Here is a 15339-nt window from a genome sequence, read left to right as displayed (position 1 = left end):
GACGGTTATTGCGGCGGAGGAAGGGGAGTCGGGGACGGTGTTGGCGGCGGTGATTGGAGGGTTGCTATAGAAGAGAACCGGGTAACCGGCTGAAGAGGTGACTCGGTGGAGAGAATGGGAGGATGGTGAACCGGTTTTGTAGGGTAAGGCCATGGGCATTGCCGGTGAAAGAAAAACAAAGAAGAGAGAAAAGTTGGAAGTGAGAAGAGTGAAGAAAGAAGAAGCAGAAATAGAGAAGTGTTGGCGACTTTTATGGAGGGAAATGAGGAATGTGTGCTGTCGTTATCAAAGATTTTTATTCAAAGTGTTGTATGAAATTTATGAACTTCAACTGCGTAGTACTTTGTACTTGTGTATGCATCCATTTAGATTTAGATTGAGATTGATACAAGTATGATTATGATTGGGGTGTGTTTGTGTTTCAAAATGTTAACAGATTAAATTTTATTTGGTGATGCTAGTTGCTACATTGTCATATTAATCCACTTCAACTAAATTAATTCAATCACTTATTACCACAATAAAAATATGCTACATCACTTTCTAAAGTTCTCCTTCATCATTATGAATGACTCTTTTTTTTTTCTCGATAAAATTACAATTGTCATTTTTTTTTCACGTTGCTTCTTCTCCTTCTTTTCTTCTTGTGTTTTTCCTTCTTTTTTTCGTGTGTTTTATCTTTATCGTCATATTTTTCTTCCTTCTTCTTTTAATTTTGCAACATTATATATATTTTTGGTTTGATTATTTTCTCCTAAAAAAAATTATGAGAATATGAATTAAAAAGATAAAAAAAAGAAACAGCAGAAAATGAGAAAGAGAAAGATGAAGAGTTCTGAATTATATAGAACTTATCAGAATAAAAATACATTCAAATATCTTCGTTTTACACCTAAATATCTTTGTTTTACACATAAATTTGGTGTAAATACAGAAATGAGTTATGCTATGTGTACACTGAAATCGGCCACCAAAGTATATTGGAATACAAATATACATTGAAATAAATTAAAGCACACATGTATTTATACACAAATATATTAGTAGCTGATTTTAGTGTACAATAGCATTTTTGTACAGAAAAATATTTCCTCTAATGCTGCATTTTTTCTTCTTCTTTTTTTCTTTATTTTTTTATTTCTTTTAGTTAAATGAATGTAAGTTCATCCTCTTTAAAGTAATTTTGCAGCATTATGTGTTTCTTTTTTTTTGTTTGACTTTTTTATTTTTATTCTTGTTAAAAAAGTAATACAAGAAGAAACTTGAGAATGTAAAACAAAAAGAGAAAGATGAATAAGAAAAGAAGAAGAGGGTGATGAAAAAAAAAAAGAAGCAGCAAAAGATGAACAACGGGAAGAGTTAGAATTCTAAATTATGCAGAAAATACACCAAAATATCTTTGTATTACACCCAAATATTTTCGTTTTACACTCAAATTTGCTGCAAATACAGAAATGAGTTATGCTACGTGTACACTAAAATCAGCCACCAAAGTCAGTCATTGGTATAAAATACATACTGAAATACAAATATACATTGAAAATAAATTAAAGTACACATGTATTTATACAAAAATACATTGGTGGCTGATTTTAGTGGTTGATTTTAGTGTACAAATAGCATTTTTGTACAGAAAATTGTTTTCTCTAGTGCTGCATTTTTTCCTTCTTCTTTTTCTTCTTTCTTTCTTTCTTTTAGTTAAATGAATGTAAATTCATCCTCATCCAAGTAATTTTGCAGCATTATGTGTTTCTTCTTTTTCTTTGTTTGATTTTTTTTATTTTTATTCTTGTTAAGAGATTAAAACAAGAAAAAAACTTGAGAAGATTAAAAAAAAAAGAAAAAGATGAGTAAGAAAAAAAGAAGAAGATGGTGATGATGATGAAAAAAAAGAAGCAGCAGCAGAAGATGAGGAGGATGAAGAGGAAAAGTTCTGAATTATACAGAACTTATCAGAATAAAAATACACCCAAATATTTTTGTTTTACATCCAAATATCTTTATGTTACACCCAAATATCCTCGTTTTACACCCAAATTTGCTGCAAATACAGAAATGAGTTATGCTACGTGTACACTAAAATCAGCCACCAAAGTTAGCCACCAGTATAAAATACATACTGGAATACAAATATACATTGAAAATAAATTAAAACACACATGTATTTATACACAAATACATTGGTGGCTATTCTTGTGGCTAATTTTAATGTACAAATAGCATTTTTGTACAGAAAAATATTTTCTCTAATGCTGCATTTTTTTCTTCTTCTTCTTTTCCTTATTTCTTTCTTTCTTTTAGTTAAATGAATGTAAGTTCATCATCTTCTAAGTAATTTTATAGCATTATGTGTTTCTTCTTCTTCTTTGTTTGATTTTTTTGTTTTTATTCTTGTTAAAAGAGTAAAACAAGAAGAAACTTGAGAAAGTAAAACAGAAAAGAAAAGATAAATAAAAAAAAGAAGAAGAAGATAGTGATGATGATGAAAAAAAAAAGAAGCCGAAGATGAAAAGGAGGAGGAGGAAGAGGAAGAGTTTTAAGTTATGCAGAACTTATCAGAATAAAAATACACCCAAAATTTTTACAAATACACCAAATATATTCGTCTTACATCCAAATATCTTCGTGTTACACCCAAATTTAGTGCAAATACAGAAAAATATTTTCTCTAACATTTTTTCTTCTGAATTGAACCACATCTCAACCACTTGATTGGATTCAAAACAATAAAAAAATTGATTTCCCTACTTCAAATCCAACCGAGGGATTTGTCTTCTCGATCGGAGATATTTTCAATTTCCATTTTTTTCTCTATGCTACATGTAATCAATTGATTCTTAATTTTGTTTTCCTTTTTATTTATATTCCGAACTCTTGTAGAAAAACCTGCAACCTTCGCATAATCCTTATAGAATTTTGTAGCATCTTCAAATGTGTTAAAGGCCATCCCAACTTTGGATACAAACTGCTCATCAACACCATAGATTTGCTGCAAAATACACTCAAAATACACTATATTAAAACAAGCATAAACTATAGAATGCAAATACAACTATAAAATCATCATAAGAATAACAAAAATCAGATTCATAAATCATCAATAAACAGAAACTAAAACAATTCAACTAAAATAATAAGACAATTCATCCTCAATGAGATGAAAAGTTATAAACTGTAAATACACCAAAACTTTTCTGAAATACACCCAAATATTCTTGATTTACACCCCTGATATAAAATGCAGAAAATTTATCAGAACTAGTACATTAGATTCAATTCAAATAAGGAACAATGTACAACAAATTTCACAAACAAGGTTCACGCATTATTCAGCTACACAATCATAAACTACTAACTGGATTCAAATTCAGATTCAATTATTAACTGGAATTAAACCACATCTCAGGAACTTCATTAAATTCAAATTCAAAATCCACTTCGCTCTGGTTCAGCTAATAATCTTAAGTTGAATCATCCATTATTTTCAAAACAATTTCAGAGCTTGATTTCAGAAACAATGAAAAATGAGAAAAACGAAAAAAGAGAACAAAGAGGAAAACTTACGTAAAGGGCAAAGAAAAAGGGAGAGAGAAACGCACAAAAGAGATTGAAGATAGAAGGCAAGAAAATGTAGAAGGAATTCAAAAAAGAAAACGAAATCCTTTCGAAAAAGAAAGTTATATGTTCACGCGTTGATTGATTGAAAAATCTGTTAAGGAGGCGTGTGAAATATACGTGTCATAAGAAGTATGTTTTAGGGATTATGGATTTTTAGGACTTATATGTCTTGTATAGTAAAAAGGCTTGTATGTAAAAATTAATTCTTTTTTTTATTTTAATAATTTTTGATATTTGAATTTAAATTAATAAATTCGTTACTATTAAAAATATAATAATCTTTTTCTTATAATCATAAGTGTCAAAACATTACTTTTTTCCATTCATATTATTTGTCATTTTGAATCAATATAATTTATTATTTTTTATTAATATTTTTAATTATTAGTCTAATTTTTTAGTTTAATAATTCAATAATATATTTTTAGCCCATATTTTTTAAAATTGTTAACTAAATGATAGCTAAAAAAATAAATTTTATTAGTCATTTAACATTTTTTTTAGTACATGAAAAAGTTATTCTCTTTTCATCTTTTTAATTAATGGTTAATTTATAAAATATAATATTTTTATAGATACTTATTCCGTTAGTAAATTTGTTCAATATTAATTTTCTTTAGTCGTATTTCTCGTTTATATATTCTGATCAATATTGATAATAATTTCTTACCATTATTGATAAAGAAGAATAATAAATGCTAGTATCAATGTATTACTTGTTGACTTTTGTACGTTTGATATACTCTAATAATATTATTAATTTATGTAAATAATTAAAATTGATCAGTCTATTTTATTAAAAAAAGGATAAAATATTTATTGTTTTTATATGTTAATGTAATATATTATAATGGGAAATATAATAAACAAGAAAGTATTTATATAAAACAAGTGGAATAAAAATGTAATGATAAAATTATATTTGTGATAAACAAAATGAAATAATAAAATTGTGTATGTGAAAATATTAATAATTTTTCAATTGATATAAATTTTGTGATAACATTATTAAAATACTAATATCAATTACTTTGAATAATATTTTTTATTTTTTATAGTATCTTATATAATCTAATATGTCCAAAATTAATGATTAATATGTTATAGATTTGAGTTTTATTTAACGTTTATTGCGATTTTATGGAGTTAATTGTTGTTTTATATACAAGATAAAATTTAATTTTTTAACATATATTTAAGCAGATAAATGAGTTAATTAATCTACCAATCTAAGATAGTTATTTTGAATAATATTATAATGCCATGGATATTTCCATTTGGGATAGATAAATGAGTTTAACTAATATGTATTTATATTTGTAGGACACATGATAAAACTACTATTAGTAAGATATTTTAAATATTTTTATTTAATAAATATAAAATAAATATATTAAAATTTTAAAATTTTTTATATTTTCAATAAAAAAAATTTCCATTTATAATTTTAATATTTGCCTCAATAGAAGATGAGGATGAATCTAACGTAATTTTTGTTATTATTTGACTTTCTCGACAATCTTACGGAGTGATTCAACCTTGTAGTTAATGATATTCAATTCTCTCTCTATTTAATATACTCCTTTCATTTTAAAATATAGTAAATTTAGTCAAATTGTACTCAAGTGAGCAAACTAACCACTCATTCAATAATAAAAATGAGAAGGTTAGGAACCAGTAATTTTTGTGATTTGTAGCCATTGAAATTTTGCCATTGAAATTTTATTCAATAGTGTGAAATTACTCACTTTTCTTTTGTTGGTTACATACTGACCAAAATTTAATAAAGTTATTGTCCTTTTAGACTTTTTCAATAAAGATAATAATGTATCAAAACAAAAATATTTGGTAACCAACAAAATTTAGTCAAAATCAACAAAAACTTACTTTATTTAGTATTAGATAAATTATAACTTTTTTTTTGTCTAACACTTGATAAAATTAAAGATAATAATGGAGGTTGAGTTTATGCCATTGGAGATGGTCAATTGCGCATTCCAACTTCCAAGTGGCTGAAAAATTGCATGATTTTGAAGTACCATATGAATTAGTTTGCAATGTAGCGCGCTGAAGTTTACGTGCTTGTCAAAAATTGTGGAATTGAGAACATAACTTGTTATGCTATATTCTGATAATGTTTGCATTCTTATATATGTTCTTCTCTATGCTGTACTTGTTCAATCTCTCCATGCTATACTCTAGTGCCAAAACTTTCATCTTCAACATTATCAATCAGAACAGATGAACAAATATATATTACACGTTAACTTTTATCATTAATGAAATCCACAAAAACATGCATGGAGCATGTAATAACTCTTCAATAATGGAATTATATTGTATTCATGTTAGTGGAGTGACTAATAAGTTTCTATAACTATTTTTCTAATCACCGCTTCTGATCATTCCACGACTTGCTCTCGAAAAAGCCATTCAACATTTCTTCAATTTGTTCTGGTGTGTATCTTATGTACTTCTGAGGATTTTTCCCATTCTCAAGCATGGGCCTAAGAGATTCAAATTTTTTATAAATACATGAGAAGGATGTATATACACATATATAGAGTTAGATAATTAGAGAGAAAAGCAAAAAAGGGTTAAAATTTGCTTACCCAAAACGTTTGAGGAAAGATCTATAAGCAGGTAAAAGTACTTCGATTATAGCCAGTTTGAGAGATTCACGCAACTCACTGTCAGGAACAGTCCATTGAGATTGCCTCCAATAAAGCTCCTCAATTTGAGAGTTGAAACTCTTGAACCTATCTTTAATCATATTTCTTGAAACTCCAGCGGTGCTGTCAGCCCCGCCTGATGATTGCACAGTGAGGCACTGAGCAATCTGCACCATCATATATCACACCATTAGTTAATACAAACAAGAACAGACGGAGACTCACACGACATATTTGACTAAATTGTCATCTAACTGTTTTTAACTATCAACTTATATGAACACAAATTAAAGTAGATACCTTTAATTTGTGTTCTTATTTGAATTCAAAGACAAACCTTTGCCCATGAGATCCTTTTATACTGATTTGCATGCTGTTGCACAACTCTTCTATGTATTTGCACCCAGTCCTCTCCCAACATATCCTTTGCATCTGACCTGTGAGAGATAAACAATGCGTAAATCTTCCATCAATGAATCCATATAAAATGGTAAGTTCACGATAACCAACCTTCTCACGGATCTCACTATGTAATGGATATTATTCATAAGGAACAATTGGGTTAAAGCTGGATCTTTATATTGTTTTGATTTTCCATCCAGGTTATTCTGGAGAGCCTGCATAATCCTTGTTGTCAGGTTTGCTAACTGACCTTCTGGGTCATTGGGATCAAACTCGCGAAAAATTTGCTTCAATGTTGATTGATAACTGTCCACATTCAGCACCAACAATGAAACAGAGATTAACTGAATTGGGAGTAGTAGCATAGAATGTGAATGGTATATAAGTGATGAATACTTATTCATGTAGTTTTATTTATATTTTGTGAAAAGGGATACACGAAAGGTAGAAGAACACTTACTCAAAGAGAAACTTAACATAATTGATCACATAGCTAGTTAGTGGATGGACAGTTCCATCAAGCACAGCAGTTTTAGTAGCATCATTTTCAATAAGTTCCTCAAAGTCACAGAAGGTTTCCATGGCTGTCTGACCTAGTCTCTTGGTCAAGGACAGAGAAGCTTCGCGCAATTCCGTGCAGGCTTTACCTTCAAAAATTGTCTCAAGCTGCATCATATACACCCCCAAGGTGATAAGAAGAAAACAATACATAAAGAATATAGAAAGGAAAGAAAAGTGCTGTCTGAAATATAAACTTGAACAATACCTCAGGTTGAAGTTCTCTCATTGTCTCATACATGTCTAGAGTAACAAATAGTTTTTCAGATGACCTCTTGCTTTTGGCAACAGCCTCTCCGAAACTAAGAAGCATGACAAAACTGCTAGCAGTGACTTCAGAAAAGCATTGAGTTCTCATATTTTCAAAACCATCAAATATTTGATCACATATTTGCTTTTCCACAGTCAGCAACAATTTAACCTGTCAAAGAAAATTTAGAAAGATGCATGCAAGGGACATAAATAGTACAGATCAGAAAGAGATTTGATATTCATATCTTACAGCAATCCTCATGAAATGAGTCCAGTTCCCAATCTTAGACTCCAAAACCTCCCACTGCATTTTTTGAACATCATCTTTACTCAGCCTCTCTACACCTAACTTCCTAAGACTCTGTTCCAAGACAGGGGCACGAGTGTCTCTACAAATTTGCAACATACAGTTAAATGCGATCTGAAGTTGAAAGAAGTTTTTTGTGCAGACATGTTCCTTAAACAGAAAGAAACACAGCTACCTGTAGAGTCGAAAGAGCTGTTGTTGATGGCCAGCTTCGACCATTTGTTGTGCTAAGTCATGTAGCAAAGGAATAACTCTGGGTGGTATCAGGGTTGGAAGTGTGTAAACAGCCGGTTCTGTTTGCTTCTCAGACTCGCTTTGCTTATCAAGATCGAGTTTGCTTGCATCACTTTGCCTTCCAGAAGTTGACGATCGTCGACGGTGTGGTATGCAGTCAAATAGGCGGTCAGGTTCCACCGGTTTGCTGAAATTGAAATCAGTTTGGTAAAATTTAGATCATCAAGAATGATATAAATGCGTGGAATCAGGTTAGCTTTTACTAAGTTGCATGTGAAAAAATGATAATCTTTTCCCATCACGAAATCATAGAATTCACCTTCAATGCTTACTGAACAAACTAAATCAACAAGAAACAAAACACTAAGATATGCTCCTCCTTTAAGAACATGGACAGAGAGAATAACAACAATCAAGCTAGCAAATATGGTTAAAAAAAATCAGATTATGAGAGGACCAACCTGTAATTTGTTAACAGAAGTCTGAACTCGTCTTCCAGCTTTGCGATAGCTTTGGCAAGCAAGCCGTTGGTATGGTTGATGATACCATCACTGCCTTTGAAACTCTTTTTGCTGTTGAAGAATTTCAAATTGTTTCTCAATTGATCAACTGCTTCTAAATAGCTTTCCAGATCCTCTTGAGGCCCTCTGAGTATTTTAGCCTCCGCCTAATAATAATTAACTTTGAACATTAAAAGTTCCTTGGGATTTCAGTTATAGACATAATTTAAAGAAGACCAACATGATAGAAAGTAGAAACATTAGCTGTAAATCAATGCGTATCAATTTTAATCACTGAACATAATCAAATTACAACTTAATCTTTGGGGGTTAACATCTAAATTATGAATTGACCAATTTTCAATCAAGAAACTCTTCCACCCTGCTACATGGTCATGCATGAATGAACTGAAAACAAAGGCACAATAGTGAGACCTACCTTGCGAGTTTGCTCGAATTGCACCAAAAACACCTCTGCTGCCTTCAGAGTCTTGTCAATGTTATCATGTGCGCTTCGAATTGAATGTGTTTTAATCTAACAAACAAATAATCAAACAAGGAAAAAAAAAACATAAGTTTAAAAAATCCTGAACAATACTTTATCAAGCTATAAAAAAAGGAAAAAGGAAAAAGAAGATAATCACATTCACTTCTCAACAAATGTAAAAAAAAAGTTAGCAATAAACCTAAGCAAAAATTTAAAAAAAAGGAAAAAAATCTAAGCATCACTTCATCAAGCTAAGAAAAAAATCTCCAGCTGAAGAATCACGTTTGCACCAACACACAAAAACAAATAAAATAAGAAATTAAAAGAAAAGAAAAAAACACTGAAGCTGAATAAAAATCACGAAAAATTGAAGCTAATAATCCAATATCGCATTGTTTCCGTGAACTTCTAGATTGAGATTTCAGCTGCATTGCAATTTGAATTCTGCGATTGCAGATGAAAACAAGAAAGCGGTTACCTGAGTGGGACGCATGGCGGTTTCGAGGGCGGAGAGGCGGTGATCGAAGGAGCCGAGGATGGAGACCATGTTGTCGGTGATGATCTGGCTCTTGTGGAGCGATTCCTTGACGAGCGTGGCTCTCTGCCGTAGAGCCTCCATTGTTTGAGGTATCGTCGTCATTGTTACGTAGCAATTTTATTTGACACACGACGCAGCAGAGAGAATGCATCAAAGAAAAATTTGTTACGTACAGAGAGTGAAACAAATAAAGAAAGAAAGAGAAAAAATGAAGAACGCGAGATAGAATGCGTTTGATCCAAAAATTGGAAATGGAAATGCGGCAGTTGGTGTTGTTAGTTCGTTATTGTTATTGTGATTTGCATCTCTTTCGTTCTCTAGTCTCTTTTGTTGATTTTTTTTAAACTCTTATTTATTTATTTTTAATCATTTTCATGTAGTCACCAAAAAAAAATCATTTTCATGTATGTTGCATGTGTATACATATTTTCTTTTTATATCATAAAAAATGTATACAAGTAGAATGAGCTAAATCAAGAAGCAATAGTGTATATATATACCTGAGCATAATTCTGATTGCCATGATGCTTTTTTTTAGTTAAGGGCTACTTTAGTTTTTGAGATTGGCTATTTATACTAATTTAGTTTTTGATTTTTTAATTGTTATATATAATTTAATTTCTAAATTTAAAAAAGTATATTAATGTAGTTTTTGTGTATTGTCTATCGTCGAAATTTAACATTGTTAGTGATGTAACTCAAATCTTGTCATACTGAATATATTAAAATAATGTCATACACGTTTTGACGTTAAAAAAGACTTTAAGATAGTATTTATTTTGAAGTACGACTGAGATGTAGTATTATATTTGTTGGTTTATAGACTGATATTTTAGTTCAAAGACTGATACTAAAATTTCTGTTTTTGTCTCTAAAATTTTAGTACCTCTAAAAAGTGGGAACATAAAGGACTAAAATTTTTGGAGATGAAAATTGAACTTTAATTAACATTTTATATTTAAAATACCCTCATTTCAATTAATTAATTTTAATTTTACCCTTTGTGCAAATTAAATTAGAATTTCATTCTTGTTTCAATTTCTGTCTCCCATTTTACACCAAACAGAATATCTTTTAATCTCTATCCCTCAGTTTCCATCTTTCTGTCTCTTTCTCTTCACCAAACGCTACCTAAATGACGTTGTTTTAGGATTTAAACAATACTAAAACTTTATACTCTTTCTTTTTGAATAATACTAATTGTTCAAACTCTCAAACAATACTGTTTAGTACATTTTTTAGCACAAGAGTGTTTAGGACGTCATTTTAATAACGTCACTAACAACGTTGAGCTACGACGATAGAAAATATACGAGAGACTATATTGGTGCATTTTTTTAATATAAAAATTAAATTTTAACAATTTAAAAGTTAGATATTAAATAAATACAACTTACTAATATTAAAGACTAAAGTGGAACTTAACTCACTTTTTCTTTCTTTTTCGTTTTTTTTTCTTCTACCTTTTATTTAAATTAAGATTTATTTTATAGTTGATGATTTTACCCCGTAATGTTGAGTTTGATAAATGCTGATTCCATATAAAAGATTTTACAAATGATAATTTGAAAATTAGCTAGTCACAAAAAAGAATTTGAAAATTAGTTTATTTCGTCGATGTGACGTACGTAAAATTCGTTTATATTAATAGTGTATAAAAATTAATTTTTTATTAATAATAATAAATCATTGCAAAAATTCTATTATTAAGAATATAGTTCGATAAACTTATTTCCTCCTACAAAAATCTTTGGTCATTTTTATTTTTATTTTTATTNAAAATAAAATACAAAAATAAATTTGATTGAATATTTTAATAATATTTTCAATAAAAATATTTTTAAAAAGTAATACAAACTTAAAAATAATATTTTTAATTTTTAATTTTTTCAATTAAATAAAAATGATAAAAATATTTTTAATCTCTTTAATTTCAAACTTTCTTTTGCTGTTTGTTTAAAAATTTTTGTTATTTTTTTTAATTGATTTTGAATATTAAATGATATGAAATTAGAATTCTAATTGTCTGCTATATTCAACCCCTTATGTTTTGGTAGTTTTATTATTGTAAGTGATTCTTATTTTCTATTTTTATTACTGAAAATCGTAATTGCAAAAGGAGAAAAAATGGACACAAACAAATCCAAACAAAATACATAGAATCCAATTAGTATCAAACTTATAGGTTCAATCAATTGTATTAAATATGCTATTAAGTTATATTTCTGGCAGATAATGATAGTATTCTAACATATTTAGACTAATTAAAGGTAAATTATGACTCCGGCCATGCATATTCAAAAAGAAAAAAAAATGCATTACTAGTTAAAACCAAGTAAATAATTATGAAATTTTATTAACCAACTTTCTAAGCATAATAATTAATAACTACAAAAGATGCTAAAAAGTTGTTAGATTTTGAATAATATAATATACTCTCTTTATTCTGCTTCATTAATTAATACCTTGATAAAATTCGCAATTGCATTAACCGAACACTTATATTTTATGGAATTAATTTTTTTTAGAAGAATCATTGCCTTAATTCTTGTAAAGATAAAATTAGATTATTTAACCAATTGAATTCGAATAATTGATGAGTAACTTTAACTCTTACTATTTTCTAGCGTTGTTTTTAGCAGATGATATGCAACTAAACACAATTGTCATATTATTTATTGAATAAAAAAATTTAAAATATTTTATTAATAATAAATTTATTATATATTTTAAAAATACATATTAACTAAATCCATAAAATATTGGAAAGAATCGAATAAAAAAATGGCTCATACGGTTCTTATTTCTTATCACAAAAAATTACAAGTGACTCTCCACCCACAGAGTCACAACTACTGCCAATTATTACGCTGTTTAGCAACATGCTAAGTAAACATAATTATTTTTTTAATATTATTTTCAAAATAATAAATATAGCTAATTAATTTTTAATTAATTAATATTATCTAATTGATTTTATTGTAATTTTTTAACTATTTTTTTAATTTAAAATTTAAAATTCAAAATTTAAAACTTAAAATTTAAGTTTAGAATGTAAAGTCAAAAAGTCAGCTCCTAATCGAATTCTTTCAAATTTTGTCAACCTTTGCATGAAGCATGCACTTAGCTTTAACTCTTTATATCTTCCCTAATAAGGATCACCATACATTAACCAGTAACCACATTCAATTATCTGAATGAAGTAAGAAACTATATTCATTGGATCATCATCAATGTCCAGATTTTTCATCACCATGAATTATTCATGGCTAAACAATAATGATATACAAGCTTATGTAGTCCCTTCTACACAACAATATAATGTTCTATACTTCTATGTACCTACTGAGAATAAAAATTTTGTTAGAGCATGGAGGAAAAGACCTAACTTTGACTTTGGAGGACATTCATTAGTCAATTATAGTTAGACATGTGTCCATCTCCTTCAAGATCACACCCAAAGATTTCTCTCAATCTGATACCTCATATTCAATACATCCACTCTTAAAGATTGCAAGCTAAGATAAGTCACAATCTTCGTATGACCTATTACCAATTATCTATTTTTATTTTTAAGTCTTACTAACCCTTTTAGATAAAAAAAATATTTTGTTTTATATAAGATATCTCCAAAATCTATAATAACGAACAATCAACATGTATGGGTTAAATTCTCACAAAGTGCATGAGAAACAAAATCCTAATATCTTTTCTTTCAGACCCTAACAATTATATCAAAATCCAAAGCTTCCATAGTAGGATCACAATCTCATAATTCCTACTCCTAAATCAGGCATACAAGTCTTATCTCATGAAATTATGGATCACACTTCTTAACATCTAATAATTGATCATGCAATTCACATAGAAAATTAAAGAAGACCTACTGCAAAATTTCTCAAAGACTAAACAATTCATCACCAAATCAATTTAACCCAATTTTCAAAGTTCCAATATCTATCTCACATTGAAAGAAACCTAAAAACAAAACCCTAAAAATCTATAATCTCCACGTAAAACAACCCTAACAAATTGAAACACTCTCTTTCTAACATCCACATTATTATCATAACTAAACTACAGGGGCAAAACTATCTATATATATATATATAAGCGATTAGATTTGACTATGTCCATCTCTATGGTTACCACAGACCTTTATGGTTTTTACATTTTTATTTACCTTACAGTATGTCACACCGCATAAGATCACTGCTCATTTCTTTCTTTTCTTTCATTTCTTTCATTTCTTTTCTCACAAGTTTCTCCAATTCCATAACAGATGAAAGAAAATCTTCATCATCAAAGAGATCTTTGCTAAAATTCATTACCGGCGACGGAGAAATCGGTCCCCACAGTGACCGGCGGAACCCTTGAATTATCTTGTCGTATACGCAAGGATGAAAACCGCCATCGCCGATTCCTGTCATCCTTGCTCTTTGACACACTCTGCAAATCTTCAAGATTCCTCTTCCTTCGCGAGCACCGTCGCTTCTCTCCACGGCGAAACCATTGGATTCTTCCTTCGGAATTTTCACTTTGTCGTTGATCGCCATGTTCGTCAATAAACCTCTCCGTTCAATGAAACGATCCCTCTTCCTCAACTCTTCCTCCATGTACAGAGGCGCCTTCGCTGAAATCGCCCTCACACGTAACTCCTGGAGTGCTTCCATGGCGGCGCGAACTGGATCCACCTGCCGTTTCTTCTTGACGACGCTCGCCGCGTTCTTCTTTACTGAGCCTTTCGTGACGCGCTTGACGACGTGGAAGTAATGCGCGCCGGAGCGGTCGTTAGGTAAGACGAGGGAGAGATCGAGCTTTTCGAAGAGAAGAATTTTCCGGTCGCTGTCGAGGGAGGAGATGTAGACGGTGAGATCTTCCGACGGAACACCGACCTTGTTGCTGAGGTTCCGGAGCAGGCGCTTGAAGGTGATTTCGGCCGGGTCAACGGAGACTGTTCCTACGTTGACTTCTCTCTCTCCGTCGCTGTAGACGACGGGGTAGTGGCGAATCCCGCCGGCTAACATTTCGTTCATATCGTTAGCGCTTCTTTTAATTTGTTTAGCGTACGGAGAGAATGTGAAGAAAGAGAGGGTTTTGTGGCTCTCTATTTATAGGGTAGCAATGACCGTTTTAGGGGTAGATCCGTAAATGTGTGACATTTCAAAATTTTTGAACTGATGATACTAAGCTAGTTAACTAGAGTCTAGAAGCTAAGCTAAGTTTATTGAATCCTAATTTTCAATTATCATCCAATCCAAATTTTCATGTTGGACCTGTTCAAACTCGAATTTAATTTTAAATTCAAAATTTTAAAGCATAAATTTTTTTATTTTATCTTTGATTCTTCCAACAATAAAATGATTTAAAAATAAAGAATTAATATTTATTAATTAATTAAAATTTTATCTTTAATATTAATTTTATAAAAAGTTTTAAATTGTTTTCATGCATAAACTATTTCTAGGCAGTTAATCAAAAATATTTTTTAATATATTATTCGGCGTGGTTTTTTTATATAGCATTTTTTAATTAATTATTTATTTTCAAATATATATTTTGTAGCATCACAAATTTTTTGAATCATGTTTATTATTTACAATAAATAATATATACTTTCTCATTCTATATTTATTAGATTTAAATAATCTTTAACTATGTGAAAAAATGAGAAAATTAGTTTTATTATTTGAATTTATTATAAAATCAAATTTAAATTTAATTAGATAGATAAATCTGTTACAAGTTCATGTATTACGACAAATCATTTT

The 15339-nt window shown here is 29.6% G+C and overlaps 1 protein-coding gene across 1 annotated transcript; it reads right to left on the bottom strand.

The window, feature by feature from the left end:
- Window positions 1-5949: 5949 nt before the first annotated feature.
- On the bottom strand, window positions 5950-9840 carry LOC107476311 (exocyst complex component EXO70A1). The gene is made up of 11 exons (XM_016096113.3): window positions 9509-9840; window positions 8983-9078; window positions 8505-8710; window positions 7985-8230; window positions 7753-7891; window positions 7459-7671; window positions 7153-7358; window positions 6801-6998; window positions 6628-6727; window positions 6231-6457; window positions 5950-6125 (listed from the first exon to the last, which is right to left on the bottom strand). The coding sequence occupies exons 1-11, from the start codon at window positions 9668-9670 to the stop codon at window positions 6008-6010; spliced, it is 1911 nt and encodes a 636-aa protein (XP_015951599.1). The 5' UTR covers window positions 9671-9840; the 3' UTR covers window positions 5950-6007.
- Window positions 9841-15339: the final 5499 nt, after the last annotated feature.

The sequence above is a fragment of the Arachis duranensis genome, chromosome 2 (genome assembly GCF_000817695.3).
Source record: "Arachis duranensis cultivar V14167 chromosome 2, aradu.V14167.gnm2.J7QH, whole genome shotgun sequence".
Taxonomy (NCBI): Eukaryota; Viridiplantae; Streptophyta; class Magnoliopsida; order Fabales; family Fabaceae; genus Arachis; species Arachis duranensis.
Note: the sequence above shows the minus strand (reverse complement) of the source record. Positions and strands in the feature narration are given on the sequence as shown.

Coding starts and splice junctions, on each gene's coding strand:
- LOC107476311 (XM_016096113.3), bottom strand. CDS start 9,670: ATGACGACGATACCTCAAACAATGGAGGCTCTACGGCAGAGAGCCACG. Junction 8,231..8,504: donor CTTCTGTTAACAAATTACAG/GTTGGTCCTCTC, acceptor TTTCAATTTCAG/CAAACCGGTGGAACCTGACC. Junction 6,728..6,800: donor ATAGTGAGATCCGTGAGAAG/GTTGGTTATCGT, acceptor TATCTCTCACAG/GTCAGATGCAAAGGATATGT.